Genomic DNA, 13,790 nt, shown 5'->3' on the forward strand with positions numbered 1-13,790 from the left:
TTGCGGGATGGGACGGGAAGTCGCTACGCTACGAAGGCTGCCACAGGTATGAGCCTAAGTGACACGACCTTTGCTACACAAAGTCCGCCACCACAGCTTTCTGGACCTGCGTCTCCATGCCAGGCAACGATTCGCTGCGTTTTGACGCCGGAGCTGAAATCATGCAGGAGTCCTTCGCCTCAGCCTGGTGAGTTTCCACGTCTCAGCCTTGCGCCTTCGATGTACAAAAGCAATTCCATGGCCTGACAGAACCAATTTCCTGCCGCAGACATAGCCTAGCAGCATAGTCGTTGACCATGAACAGGTATCCCCCGTCGACAATCTTCGTGACGGCTCTGACAACTCCCTTTTCGCCTGCTGCGGACTGTTTTGGGTCCACATATTCCATCGCTGATGGGAGCAACGATACTACTGACTCGACCGTCATCGGGACCCCTGGCATAACATTCTCAACGCTGCGACACGGATACACAAGCTCCTGCTACCCAGAAGGAGGTTTGAGTGCTATCTTTGAACCGCCTTATTATGGTGGCTGGTTCGAGCCCGGATACTGCCCAAACGGCTTCACGACAGTCAGTGCAAAAATCACCAACGGGGCTACTACCGCCGTCTGCTGCCCCTCGTATGAGTGTGCACCACATACGTACACCGAGCACGCACTGACTAAAGTCTTAGGTCTTGGAGCCTGGACACAATTTTCGGCGGCGAACGAGTTTACTGTGCCCGCACCGGAAGCGCAACTCTCAGCGTAGACGGTGGAAGTATTTCGGTTACAGACTATATTGCGCAAGGGGTTAGGGGGTTTAAAGTGAGGCAAGAATCAAGGTATGAAACTGTTTTCGCCAGTCTCACCGGAGTCACCTCATCAGCAAGCGCCAGCTCCACGAACTCGAATACAGTCTCGCCAGGCGCGAGTGTTCACTCCACACCTGCCTCTACAAGTGCCGGAACTTCCACGCCCGACCCTCCAGGTCCCTCGCTATCAACAGGAGCAAAAGCTGGAATTGGTGTTGGCGCTTCGCTAGGCGCTTTACTTCTGGTAGTGGGCATTCTGTTATTCTTCCGCCGACGTAATCAGGCACAAAAAGCTCGTACAGGACCCAGCTCTCGCGCAGATGGACACGCAATGCCTGAGTTGTCGGAAGCTGATTGGACTGGAGCTGATCCCGATTTCTATGGGAATGAGGGAAGCAAAGCGCGACAAAGATGGGAGGGTCTCATGGTTGTGGGTTAGATGAGAATTACCTGCCCATAGGCGATGATCGAGTCGAACAGATGCAAGAATAAGATCGATCACTGTCGTTGGAACCAAGACGAGGGTCAGATATGCTACGACGATTGTCGACCAATATTCTCCCGGATGATCTCGCTGTTTTTGATCCAAATAATCCCTGGATCCAGGTCGAAAGCTGGAGAAGTACGTGAGGCCTGAGGTGAGCATTTCACGGGAAAGAGGGTGAGTAGGATGACCCAGGAGAGCACGTGAATGATTTCGTTCACCTTCTTCCTCCGCTTTCCCTTCTCAAATGTTTCTTGTCGGCTTTGGCTGTGACCACTTGTGACCTCAACGAACCGGACCGGGATTCTCACGACTGCTACTCCTCGAGTCCAGTCATCAGAACAACGAACGTCGTGGCCCGGACGGGACCTGTGCTGCGCGCCTTGCGCACTCCCATAACCATGTCGACACCAACCAATGGACGCGATCTGTTTACGAACTTGCCACTCGAGTTGCTCCGCCAAATTGCAGAGGAGCTTTCATTCCAAGACCGTGTGAAACTGCGAACAGTTTTCAGCAAAGCCCAGGAAGACATCGTGGCAGACCTTGTTGGGCCAATCCTCAAGACCATCTATCTCTCGCCCAACGAACATTCCATTTGCAAATTCCATCGACTCCTTTCGAGCCCCTTCTACAGGCGGCGAGTTCGGACCGTCGTGTACATACCCAACACTATTTTCAAGCCTCGTTTGCATAAAGCTGAATATCTAGCTGAAGTCGGTTACGAACACCATGTCCAGCTCACCTGGGAAGAAGAGGATCGCAGCTACAGGCTGTACAAGGCCATGCACAAGGAGCATACAGAGGGGAGCTTCGCTGTGTTCGCTGATTACTTCCTGGCACCGGACCTGGCCCAGTTGTCGAGTCTCAGCCATCTGACAGCGGCGACAGTCGCGAAAGTCGAAGGCCTCAATGCAAGCAGTCTGTGGTGTAGCGATACGCATGTCGAAGCACGATTGCGGTTAGGACTTTCCGCCTCACGCGAGGGCGCCCCCTTCGAGGCTGCTCAGCGCACGCTGGAGGCAGGGACTTGTCAGATGCTCGGTGCAGTGTTCTTCGATGCCGCACAGCGAGCCGAGCTGCGCCCGAACGTGGTCACGCTGGACTACCCAGCGGATTACTCGCTGAAGGCAGTATCCGAAGTCCTGACTCCGTTGGTTGTTGGCCCTGGCAGACCTTCGATCATGTCCAGCGTAAGGACTCTCGACATTGGGCTGCGATGCATGACAGACGGATCTCTCTACCGAAAAGAGTGCGCAGACGCATGGGCAAATATCGCGCTGGCTGCAACACAACTGGAAAAGCTGAAGATGGTCGTCGAGAGATCCACCCATAGCTTCTCACTAGCCCCGAGCCCGAGAGCGGTCGACCACTTCCTGCAGAACGAGCGCTATGAAGAACTTCACACGATCGAGCTGAACGCTGAAAGCTTCTATCAGGGACGCATTAGCGCAACGAAATTCCTGCAGTGGCTGAAAAAGTATGCAGGCCGATCAAAGCTTCGCGAGATCAAGCTCAACAACATCCTACTGGTGTCGTACCCGGGCGAATGTTACGCCAGCGAGGTCGTACTGATCAACAAATCGATATTTAAGTCGGGGATTCGAGATGTGTTGCTCGAGGCGCGCAAACTTGGTCTCCGCTCTTTCGTGATGAAGATTGATCGGGAGCCCAGTTACTCCCTGCCCTGCTCTCCGTTCGCACGCGCGCGTTCTGCGGATGCGTCGTGGCTCGACGAGCTTGCGGAGGAAATGCAAGTGCGAATTGGTGAGGACAGCTGGGACTTCGGCGAGTATGTGGTGAACAGGCGTTGGAAAGATGATGACCTTCGAGTGGAGGATGCCTGAACGGAGTGCCAACAGACAGATACACCTCGGCGCGGAGGTTCGTCTATGAGAGGGATGTCAATCGTTGACGGCGAGACCGAAATCGTAGGAAGGACTTGTTAGATCTTGTTTAGGTGCCGCAGCGTAATAAAGTAGATGGCCTTCATCTTCTACCAAGGTCAATATCAAGCACTTTCGTCATGTTTTCAGCCACTGTCTCGCTCCTGCCATCTGATATGTCGAAGAAAGGCTTGATGGCGGTATCTACTACGCCTTCGACCAGTCCACGAATTAGGTTCTGCAGCTCTGTGCCAGTTTGAGCGAAGTCCGGAAAGGCGTTCACTTCCAGAAGCCACGCGATGCCATTTGCGTCGACGAGAAAGTCGAGTCCAAACACTTCAAAGGCGTTGGGCAAAGGCTGGAAATGAATGGTCATGCTTCGTGCTGCGGCTTCAAAGACCTCGCTTGTAACTGAGCAGATTTGCTTGTACACATCGTTCTTCCAATTGTTGTCCAGCGTGCCCTCGATGGCATCTGGCAGGGACCAGAAAGGGTGCACGCTACCTTCTCTTGTACCATCTTGTAGACAGGTGTTGGTAAGGTGAGATGAGAGGTCTTCGTTTGGACTTGATGAAGCAGATGGTGCACGATAAGTCTCTCCGGCAAAGAGAGCGAGCATCGGCTTGTACACATAGATTTGCAGAGCACCTACCGCCAGGACATATGTCCGAACATGAAACTTACGACCGCCGGAAGGATGTGTAGCGGGCATCAAGAGCGGTGAAGCAACGTAAGGCTGGGCGATGAAGTGCCTCAGCTGTGAAGCCATGACTCCGTTGCCGTCCTCATCACCGTCATCAAGCTCTTTATCACCGGGACTTGAGTAAACATCGTCGTCCTCATCGTCCGAAGCCGGATCCCACTCTTCAAAGATGCTCGTAAGCTCCTCTTCAGAGCTGAATAACCTGATGCCTTGACCACGATCACTCATGCCGGGCTTAAGAATCCACCACTCACGTTCGGAGTCCTCCTCATCGCGGGATTCGTTGCGAGCCCAGCTTTCCTTCAGCTCATATGCTTCGAGCAGAGCATCGTCAAGGAACTGAGCATAGTCGACTTCGAACTCCACGCTAGGCTGTACATGCTGCTTGAGCAAGGAGTCCGGATGCTTCGTGAGCCAGTGATTGACGGTAGAGGACAGATAGTGCTTCCGAATGAGTGCTTTCCTGATGATGTAACTGTTTGCCGTGCTGGACGTAGAATTTTGCATTAAGTGATCAAAGTCGATGCTCTCGTACTGCCGCCATTGCAGAAATTTGCAATCTGAGTGTGGCAGTTCCGAAACATCGTTGATCAGGACCAGTAGATCGGATGGCAATTTTGCGTTGAGGACGGAGAGTAACAGCGGTTGGACGTATCCATCCTCATAGTCAACGCTGGCAAAGATCTTTGTTGTCTTTCCCAAGTCGGTCTGATCTACAGGGAGAGCAGGGGCCATTGGATGGACGGAGGAAGCTGGGCTATCCGGAAAGGACAGCGGATGTCCCAAGGCGGTGATTGCTTTCTTCAGCAGGCCGATGTCATCAAACGGTTGGGTTGCGGAGAGGCTTGCAACCAGCGGTAGAGGGAATGATAGGAATACGAGCTCTGCAGTGACTGCCATGGGTTGGTAGCTCCGCTTGGCACGCCGCCCGGCCCGCGTGCGCTAAATTTTCACAACCACAGGTAGGAAGGGGGAACCAGAACATCATCTCCATCACTGACAAACGTGTTCCACACCGACCATCGAGAATCACATGGTACCCAACGGTCCTTCCAGCTGGATATGCGCGATGGCGAGCGCACGGCGGTTGTTGTCCCCAGGTGACTGGCAGAGCCGGGCTTGGTGACCGAGTGCCTGTAGCGGTCAAGCTCTCCGCCGAGCGCGCAGATTCACATTGCAAAGCAGCTTGAAGACCTTACACTCGCGATGCGCAGAAGACGTTCAAAAGTAAAACTGAGACTCGGAAAGTTTGTGTAACTTGCATGTGTAACTTCTAGCATCCAATATGAAAAAGAAACTACACTTTCAAGTTCGGACCTCATCTCAAGCACAGCCTCGACTCGGTGCCGATCATGCTTTCAGGCACGCAAGATCCACTTACGACCGAAGGGTACCGACCACGCAGGACACATGCTTCATGCTGGCCTGTGAGGCTGTTTACTGGACATGAGTGCAGTTGGATCTTGGATCGAGGGCATACAATGCATCTGCAGGCATCGAAATTGATGTCGGTGTGTAACCTGCAGGAAGTGAGACCAAATTCCAACGCTCTCATTGCGTATGGCAACAGTCTACCAGAGAATCGAGCGCTGATCATGATCCTTCACCGAGCGTTGCTACAGGACAGCGAATGCACGTGCAAGGGAACACGGAGCAGAGGCGACAACAGGTGTGCTGGCTACTGAGCTCGAGAGGTATAAGAGCACTCATCTTTCCCGCTTCTCAGATTTTCTCATCAGCACCAACAATCTAATTAACTCACCACAGTCAATCACTTAATCCCTCAAAAAATCTTCAAGAAGCTTTTAGCTCGCCAAAAACAACCAATCCACCACCAAAATGCAGTACTCCACCATCTTCACCATCCTCGCCTCCGTGGCCGTCGTTGCAGCTATGCCTCAGGCAGCTGTCAGCTCCCAGTGCGGTGCTGGCAACGCCGTGTCTTGCTGCAACACTGCCGGTGACAGCGATCTGATCACCGCTGTTGTCGCTGGCTCCTGCTCCATCCAGGTTCCTGTCATTGCAGCTGCCATCGGAAACTCTTGCAATGCTGGCAACACCTTCTGCTGCCCATTGGACCAGAGCTCCGTAAGTATCTCACATCAATAAGGGCTATCACATCTCAGCTAACAAATCTCCTAGGACGGCACCGTCCTCGACGCTGGCCTGCCATGTATCCCAGTCAACTTCAACTAAGCGACCTCGTTACCGTTCACAACCATCGATTCATCAGCACGTCTCTGGATCTCTGGTTGCTTCGTCAGCATTTCTTTGGATCACTGGATGCTTCGTCAGTCTTTTCTCTGGATCGCTGGACCTCGTCCGACCTTCTTTTGGAACGCTTGATGTCTCAATCAGCACTCTTCTGGATAGCTGGATGCTTCGTGTCTTTCGACAGTCTCGAGATGATCACGATTGCATAGCGAAGGATTGGTTTTGATGTAAATACTGTAAATAATAGACCGTCGGAAAATTGGTGCCATAGAGCTTGGCATAGCAGCGATGTATGTAGATACTATACTACTGCTTGTCTTGCTCGATCATACGCATTTCTCAGTTCTCTCTCATGCAAAGAAGCCGCAGATTCATCGTCACTAACAATTAGCACAGCTTTGGCCTCTGCTCAATCGAGCAATGTAGTATCGGCTTACTCAATCGACTTCTTCAGGTAATGTCTCAGAACGACCGTGGCTCGCAAGAGGAATATTGATCTTGAACTTTTGTCAACATTGTGAGGTCTGTGACTCTACATCTTTTGGTTCAAAGGAAGTGCCGCATCATTTACTGCCTGCCGAATTGGGAGCACGCTCGGGTACCTTCCAGCAGAAGCAATGATACACTTCAATGCTAAGCCCCATCTCCATTCAGAAAGCACAGTCTTCCGCTACAAGCTGCTCTGCTGTTGTATCGTCCAGGCGCGATTGAAGCTGGAACACGTCTGCATTCGCTAGCTCTTTCAAACCTACTCGTCTGAGCTCTCTGCACATGTTCAGAATCTACGTTCCTTGCCCGCCATCATAAAACACAATAAAACAGCAATGCTAAAACGCATCCACCTATGCTCCAAGATTGATTCCGTACCGCTTCTGAAATGGTGCCACACCAGTGTATGTGGTCCGCTCGTCCAGAAATGCCCGCCTTGACTCTGTGGACGTCCAGTAACCACGTTCCTTGCCCAAAATAGCACGCCCGATGTCCATACCCAGATCTTGAATGGCTGTAACTGAGCGACACTAGCCGCCCAAACTCCCAGCCGAATGCAAGTGCTGCCATATTGACACGATTGCTGTAATCTCGTTTGAGACGGGGTCAATCCGCACAGCTATATGGTGCGGTCGCTCCTTTTCGAAGTGAAAATTGGGAGCGATCGAGATGAACTCAACGTTATCAGCTTCTTCATGCAGCCAGTCATACCAGAGTTCGCCTTGAGTGACAATGAACGGCGACTTTACGCGATCGAATACCTCCTTGAAGTATGCGCTGAATATGTCGAATACTTTCTCTCCGGAAGAGTTCCTAATGTTGCCCCGGAGCTAGGCACTACTCTGACCTACCTTCCTCAAAGTACGAATGATCGGGAGAAAATCTATCCCGAACTGCTCTGGAAAATCTTTAGTCAGAAGTCTGGTCCACGCAATTGACGGGAATGCCTGATCGCCGAATATAAGTAGTCGTCAAGAGTGTTCTTGCCTTGACAAGGGTATGTTGTGAGGCAAGTGAGAAGGACTGCCGTTCCTGCAGAGCCACTCGAAGGTATGCTTCAATCGGCCAAGCCTCCATAAGAGGTGCCCAGACTGGCTGGCCTGGACAGCAGAACGGGAACTCGCAAACAGCGACAACTTTTGCTCTCTCGTCGCATCTTCCATGATACGCCTATCTCGCTTCGGGAGACATAGTGCCTTGGGTTCGCGTCAGAAGACGGAGATACGAGGATGGAAGAAGCACTCGGGTCCACGTGAGGGGTGTATTGTGTTGATTATGGTTTCCATTTTGCTTTCCGGCAGTCGACTAGTCGACAGATAGGCATCGAATGTATTCTCGCTGTATGAGAGTCGTCAGTCCCTTCCATTTCGATATCCTCTTCGAGTCTCACTACTACTATGCCGTCCACTGGCCACGAGATGTTCGGTGTAGAGTGGAGCACATTGCACGTTCCACAAAATTCAATGCGCTCGTACGGGCATCCAAATCCAGCTTAGCGCTCTTTCCCAGACCGCATGCCAAGTCTCTCACTTCTCGGCTCGGCATTTGGCATTACGACGACTTCACTATGGGAACAAGATTTGCTACTAACGCGAAATATATATATGCTTCATATCTCTGTAGCCTGTCCGAAAGCTCAAGGTCTTGGTTGCATACACTTTCTGCAGACTTGTCACCTTTGGACTGAACTTCTTTTTGAAGGAGAGGGAATGAGAAATGGAAAAGTTGCACGGATTCTCGCATGATCAGAATTCCCGCTCAGAATATGCATGGACTGGAATGGTCTAAGCGCGCGCTCGCTAACAGCGACGATGCAGCTGGCTTGTTCGTGTAGGGAGATCATTCGCGCCATTTGCTCGCTCTCAGCTTCCACAGACCTGCGGTTAGACCACATTGATGTCTTGGCGGCATGAACAGCGCATGCAAGCCGTTGCACAAGGGGCTTATTAACAGGCCGGCCTCACTTCTGTTGTGCAGACAAGCTTGCTAATCGATAAGTTTGTGTGCCCCGCAGCTGTTGACTGCCGCCGCGTTTCTGATAATAACTGCTCCTTCCTTCCTGAACTTCCCGCGAACATTCTTGTCAACAACAGCCCATCCCGCAGGCACCAACTGAACGTCAAGCATCATGTCGTTCCTAAAGAAGCTTACAGAGGAATTCAAAGAGCTCTTCGACGATAAAGAGAAGTCCAAGGATGATAAGCCGCCAAAGGAGGAGAGCAAAGAGGGCAAAGAGAGCAAGGCCGACGAGGTGAGTGCGAAAAGCTGTTCCCAGCGCAAGTTATTGTTTGTGGCATCGAGCTGACCATTGAGTCTCAGTCAACGCGCGACTTCAACGACCACTCCCAGTCTGGCTATCAGCACCAACAGCCTGCCTATGGCCAGCCACCAGGACAACACTCGCAGCAGGGACAATATCCAGCGCCGCCTCCACAACACTCAAGTCCACCAGGTCAGCCTCCGCTTCCGCCAGGATGGATGGCGCAGTTCGACCAGAACTCACAGCGCTGGTACTACGTAGAGCAGGTCAGTCAACTTCACCATTCGTGCTCTCGCATTGGAACCTGCTGTTTGCGAGGACAGTCACGCTGGTCTCCCAATGTCGAGCGTGATTGCAATCCACAATTCCACGTACTGATACCTTTGATAGGCTACTGGCCGCACGCAGTGGGACCCACCTCAACCCCCTCCTCAGCACTACGGAGCCCCACCGCCGCCAGCTGGTGGATACGCTTCACCGCCACCTCCAGGCGGCTACGGATACGGCCAGCCGCCGCAGCAGCAGTACGGACACCCAGGTGCTCCATCACCCGGTTACCAAGGCGAGCGTGGCCCAGGTGGTGAGGCCGGCAGCTTCTACAATCAGGTGAGTGCTATAGCCTCCAACGCGATCGGATTGAAAGGAGGACTCTGTTCCGAATGAACCTGATTTCCTGACCTCATATGATCGGTCCTGACATTTATTCAGTACGGCGGTGCTCAGCCATCCGCTCCTGGCCAGAACGAATACCAGCACCAGCAAAATGCCCAGCAGTACTTCTCTCATGCCGATGAGGCCGTGAAGGGCGACAAGGATAAGAAGGAGAAGAAGGATAAGAGCAGCGACAAGACGAACATGCTGCTCGCCGCCGGTGCTGGTGTGGCAGTTGGTGGTGTAGCTGGTGCCCTCATCGCCAGTCACGATGACAGCGACGATGAGAAGCACACATCATATGCTGCTGCCCCTGCTGCCGCTGCACCCGCCGCTGCCGCACCGGCCGCTTATGGTGCCGACCCAGGCTATGGTGCTGCAGGCTACGGAGCTGATCCAGGCTACGGTGCTTATCCACCAGGAAACTCGGAAGAAGCTGCAGATCTCAGAGCGGCCGAGCGCGACTACCAGGAGGCTCTCCACGATTCGAGCGCGAGCAGTAGCGACATCGAGGAAGCCAGAGAGGAGCTCGAAGAGGCTGAAGAGGAGTACTACGATGATTAACACAAGGTGATGCGTTGACATGGCGGCCGGGCCATGCAGTACAGCCCCTGTGGACCAGTCGCGGGGCAACACAGATGCTCTCAGCCTGCGTGAGTAGCTTTCAGGATGGTGTCGTTGGCAATAGACAGAATGAATGTCGACTTCTTCTGACTTTCGAATGTCAAAAGACAATTGCACACTACTTTCGTGTCGTCCCATTCCTGCTTACTGGGATCGTCGGCTATGACCAGGGTGCCATGCTCGAATCCTATGCAATGCGATCAGCCTCCAACCCCATCGTCATCACGTGGAGCAACGGCAGACACGAGCCTCCCTGTCTTGCCTGCCGGATTTTGCGCCTCACACGGTCATCGTTGCCGTTTCCTGACCACGTCGCCGGACGGAGTCTGCGTACACCTGGCAATTCTGTGCATGCTCTTCGCATACCCTGCCTTTGCCACTGACATTCCAGTAGCGTTCATGGCTCCTACGCCAATAGTCATAGGAGAAGTTTGCTTTGCCTGGCATCTTGGTGGATCAGAGATGGATTTTGACCTAGGATGTGCGTGGAGAAGGAGCATTTGTCTCTGAGCGGCGTTTTTGTGAAGATGCTGCACCGCTGCCGATGATGTACATGGCTTGCTCTGGTTGCCCAAGCAGTAGTGATAGTCTGTCGGTCATCTCAACGTGGGTTGTAGGCAAGTGTGTGTTCTCTTCATTGTCAGAGTCATGGCGGTCTAGACACTCGAGAATCAATGCTCTGCAAATGCGGAGCGTGCAATCTCGCGGTCGTCATCGCGGAGACTTCGTGCCGAGCCAGGCCGTGAAGACGCTTGCCGCTGGGGACGCTTCCGATGTCCGTTCCGTGTACAATGTCGTCGCCAGCAATCAGGCCCTCCACGGTGGCTCATCGGCGTACAGAGTGCACATGTCGCAACCGTGAATAAAAGTCGAGCAATGGTGAGAATTGTCGCGAGTTCCATGTGTGCTTTCCACACGGAATAAGGTTCGGCGGGTGACGGAAGGGCGATCTCCAGCCTCCGAGTCTCCGCAGCTCTCGTGTGGTCGGCGAAAACGAGCAGTGTGCTTGTGTCCCAGGGAAGCAGGCGGATGCCGGAGTTGTTACAATAGAACCGTCGCGTCGCGGTATGGAGAGTCAAGACCAGGCCGCTCCGCCGCCGCAGCCTGTTTTCCACGCCGACGACGCGACTCCGTCCGATGGGCAGCCGCCGCAGAAGAGGCAGCGCGTGTCGCAGGTGCGTAGAGCTAGTTCTGCCGTCGCGTGCTTCGTGTGAGCACGACAACACCACGGCAGCGAGACTAACAGCAGCTAACTAGGCGTGCGGGCCATGTCGAGATCGGAAGACGCGCTGCGATGGACGCCAGCCCATCTGTCGCGCCTGCGAGACCAGAGGTGTAGCCAACACGTGCAATTTTGACTGTAAGCCGGACGTTGGGACGCTGAGCGAGAGCAGGATGATCCAGAGAGCGACAAACTGATGGAGTGGTTTCGCATATAGACGTCCGACGACAGCGCCGGCCGCGCACTTCGGGAGTGCAAGGCGCACCAGGCTCGTCTCAGCACGCGCAGCCTCCATTCCGAGGAGCCGACTCGGATCGAAACCATGCGGCTGCTCAAGCACTTTCTGACCTGGGCCACCCGCGAGACGACACCCATCAGCAGAGCATCCCTCGCCCGCCGGTGACGCCCATCAGTGGACTGCATCCAAGCGCTGGCACTGCGAGCGCTCCGCCTGGTGCCAGTCACTACCCGCCAGGCTGGCGCACCGCCCGCGCAGATGGCCTCGCGACTCTGGCCGATGGCAATGATGGGTCCATGTATGGCCCATCCTCAACTGTAGCCTTCCTGCGACATGTAATGCCCAACCAGTCTGGAACTGCCACGCCTGTAGACCGCAGCCTCACAGATCCCGATGTGAAGCCACGGCCGTCTGCGCCAATCCCGGATCGTCAATTACCTCGAACGGAAGGACTTGCAGTATTGCCTAAGAGGTGCGGACATTCTCTGAACGGAACCAATAACGAGCTGACACTCCATAGGCGACTAGCGGACAACTTCTTGAACTGTTATTGGGAATTCATACATCCACTATTCCCCGTGCTCCATAGACCCTCGTTCCTCCGAAAGTATGAAGCATTATGGACCGACGATGAACACGAAGGCAGCAGAGGTACCGACTCGGAGGTCGAGGAAGCAACCTTCACTTCGTCTCTCAATCTCGTCTTCGCCATTGGGTGCAAGTTCAGCGCCCTGGTAGATGTGACCCAGAAGTCATCCGTAGCTGAGGACTTCTTCCAGCGCGCTCGACAATTCTACGCCTATGACATTCTCGATTCCACCTCGATATCAGTGGTGCAGATGCTGGTACTCACCGGCGTCTATCTCCAATCTACTCAACACGCTCGTCGATGCTGGAATTCGGTGGGGCTGGCCATCAGGATGGCACAGAGCCTGGGCTTGCACGTTGATCAATCTTTCAGACAGTCAACATCGCAAGTCGAACAACAAATGCGTCTCCGAATCTGGCACACATGTATCCATCTTGATCGACTATTGTCCATGACTTTTGGTCGTCCCAGCATGATCGACAAGCAAATCGATGTCCCCATTCCGGCGCTCATTGACGACGAATTTCTGGCAGAGAGAGGAATTGGAAAGCAAGCCGACAACGTTCCTTGTCGTCTTGGTTTGTTTGTTTCGTCTTCTCCTTTGCTTGAATTACTGGAGGAGATTCTCAAGCGGTTCTACCGGCAGAGCGGCTTCCACAAGACTCCAAGCAGTTGCGCAGAAACCGCCGATCTGGTCGAGCCGGTCTTGAGTCTCAATCGCAAGTTGGATGATTTTGCAGAGAACGTGCCTCAATATCTACGCATCTTCACCAATACCACCACGCCTGGCAATGAGGACCATGTACAGCTGCAACAACAGGTCTTGTACAGTCGGTATGGCACTCCACCGGATCGTTGTATAACAAAGACTAAAAGTGAGACACAGCTTCCTATACGTACGATTGCTTTCTCTGAGACCGATTCTGCTGGCCGCCACTAGTCGAGGCTACAGACCTTCGACCAAATTCTCGCTCGATGACGATGTGATACGCACTTGTTGTGGGCGCTGTGTTACAACTGCCTGTCAACTTGTTGATGTGATCCACGACAACATCCACACACTGTACCGAAGCTCAGGCTGGCACTCCGTGTATTGTAAGCTTTTTCTTGTCTCGAGACGAAGCCATTCAGCTGACTGATTCCAGTCACATTCTCTGCCGCCATGACACTGCTCGCTTCCTGGAAGGTCAACGATCTGCATTCGCGACTCGACGGGGATCATAGGGAATCGGCTTGGCTGCGGTGTCTAGTTATCCTTGAGCATTACGAACACCAGATTCACTCGGCGGAACAAGCTATCAAAATCCTCAAGTCATTGAAAGCGCAGATTTTGCAGCCTTCACACATGCAAGGCAAGTCCATGCGCGGGGGGACGATCATCCAGTCAGTAACTGACTTGTTTTAGCACCGGCTCAGAGGATTAATACATCACTTGATCCTACCTTGCAGTTGCCTCCCACAGTGAATGGCACAACTCCAGCCGCAGCGAGCATGTATCCCGCTGTGAACCTCGACGATGCAGACCTCTTCAGCACCGATAACATCTCGGATGCTTGGTATGGACAGCAGCTGGTCAACCTGGATTGGCTAGAGATTCCCCAGCTGTACGGATGAAGTTTGCGCCAGAACGAGAGA

The 13,790-nt window shown here is 53.4% G+C and overlaps 6 protein-coding genes across 6 annotated transcripts; 5 read left to right on the forward strand and 1 right to left on the reverse strand.

The window, feature by feature from the left end:
• Positions 1-161: 161 nt before the first annotated feature.
• On the forward strand, positions 162-752 carry RHO25_003488 (uncharacterized protein; the record flags this gene model as incomplete). The annotated part of the gene is made up of 2 exons (XM_065602404.1): positions 162-187; positions 305-752. The coding sequence occupies 2 exons, from the start codon at positions 162-164 to the stop codon at positions 750-752; spliced, it is 474 nt and encodes a 157-aa protein (XP_065458476.1).
• Positions 753-1,680: 928 nt separating this feature from the next.
• On the forward strand, positions 1,681-3,126 carry RHO25_003489 (uncharacterized protein; the record flags this gene model as incomplete). The annotated part of the gene is made up of 1 exon (XM_023598992.2): positions 1,681-3,126. One exon carries the CDS (start codon positions 1,681-1,683, stop codon positions 3,124-3,126), a length of 1,446 nt encoding a protein of 481 aa, XP_023456407.1.
• A 142-nt stretch (positions 3,127-3,268) lies between these two features.
• Positions 3,269-4,768, reverse strand: RHO25_003490 (uncharacterized protein; the record flags this gene model as incomplete). The annotated part of the gene is made up of 1 exon (XM_023598993.2): positions 3,269-4,768. The coding sequence occupies one exon, from the start codon at positions 4,766-4,768 to the stop codon at positions 3,269-3,271; it is 1,500 nt and encodes a 499-aa protein (XP_023455120.2).
• Positions 4,769-5,707: 939 nt separating this feature from the next.
• On the forward strand, positions 5,708-6,064 carry RHO25_003491 (uncharacterized protein; the record flags this gene model as incomplete). Its single annotated transcript, XM_023598994.2, has 2 exons — positions 5,708-5,956; positions 6,011-6,064. 2 exons carry the CDS (start codon positions 5,708-5,710, stop codon positions 6,062-6,064), a joined length of 303 nt encoding a protein of 100 aa, XP_023456401.2.
• Positions 6,065-8,699: 2,635 nt separating this feature from the next.
• Positions 8,700-10,046, forward strand: RHO25_003492 (uncharacterized protein; the record flags this gene model as incomplete). The annotated part of the gene is made up of 4 exons (XM_023598995.2): positions 8,700-8,822; positions 8,891-9,097; positions 9,222-9,437; positions 9,540-10,046. The coding sequence occupies 4 exons, from the start codon at positions 8,700-8,702 to the stop codon at positions 10,044-10,046; spliced, it is 1,053 nt and encodes a 350-aa protein (XP_023455514.1).
• A 1,127-nt stretch (positions 10,047-11,173) lies between these two features.
• Positions 11,174-13,769, forward strand: RHO25_003493 (uncharacterized protein; the record flags this gene model as incomplete). Its single annotated transcript, XM_065602405.1, has 7 exons — positions 11,174-11,281; positions 11,364-11,466; positions 11,546-12,038; positions 12,087-12,989; positions 13,042-13,250; positions 13,301-13,542; positions 13,605-13,769. 7 exons carry the CDS (start codon positions 11,174-11,176, stop codon positions 13,767-13,769), a joined length of 2,223 nt encoding a protein of 740 aa, XP_065458477.1.
• Between the last annotated feature and the right edge of the window lie 21 nt (positions 13,770-13,790).

Source organism: Cercospora beticola, chromosome 2, assembly GCF_033473495.1.
Source record: "Cercospora beticola chromosome 2, complete sequence".
Classification (NCBI taxonomy): domain Eukaryota; kingdom Fungi; phylum Ascomycota; class Dothideomycetes; order Mycosphaerellales; family Mycosphaerellaceae; genus Cercospora; species Cercospora beticola.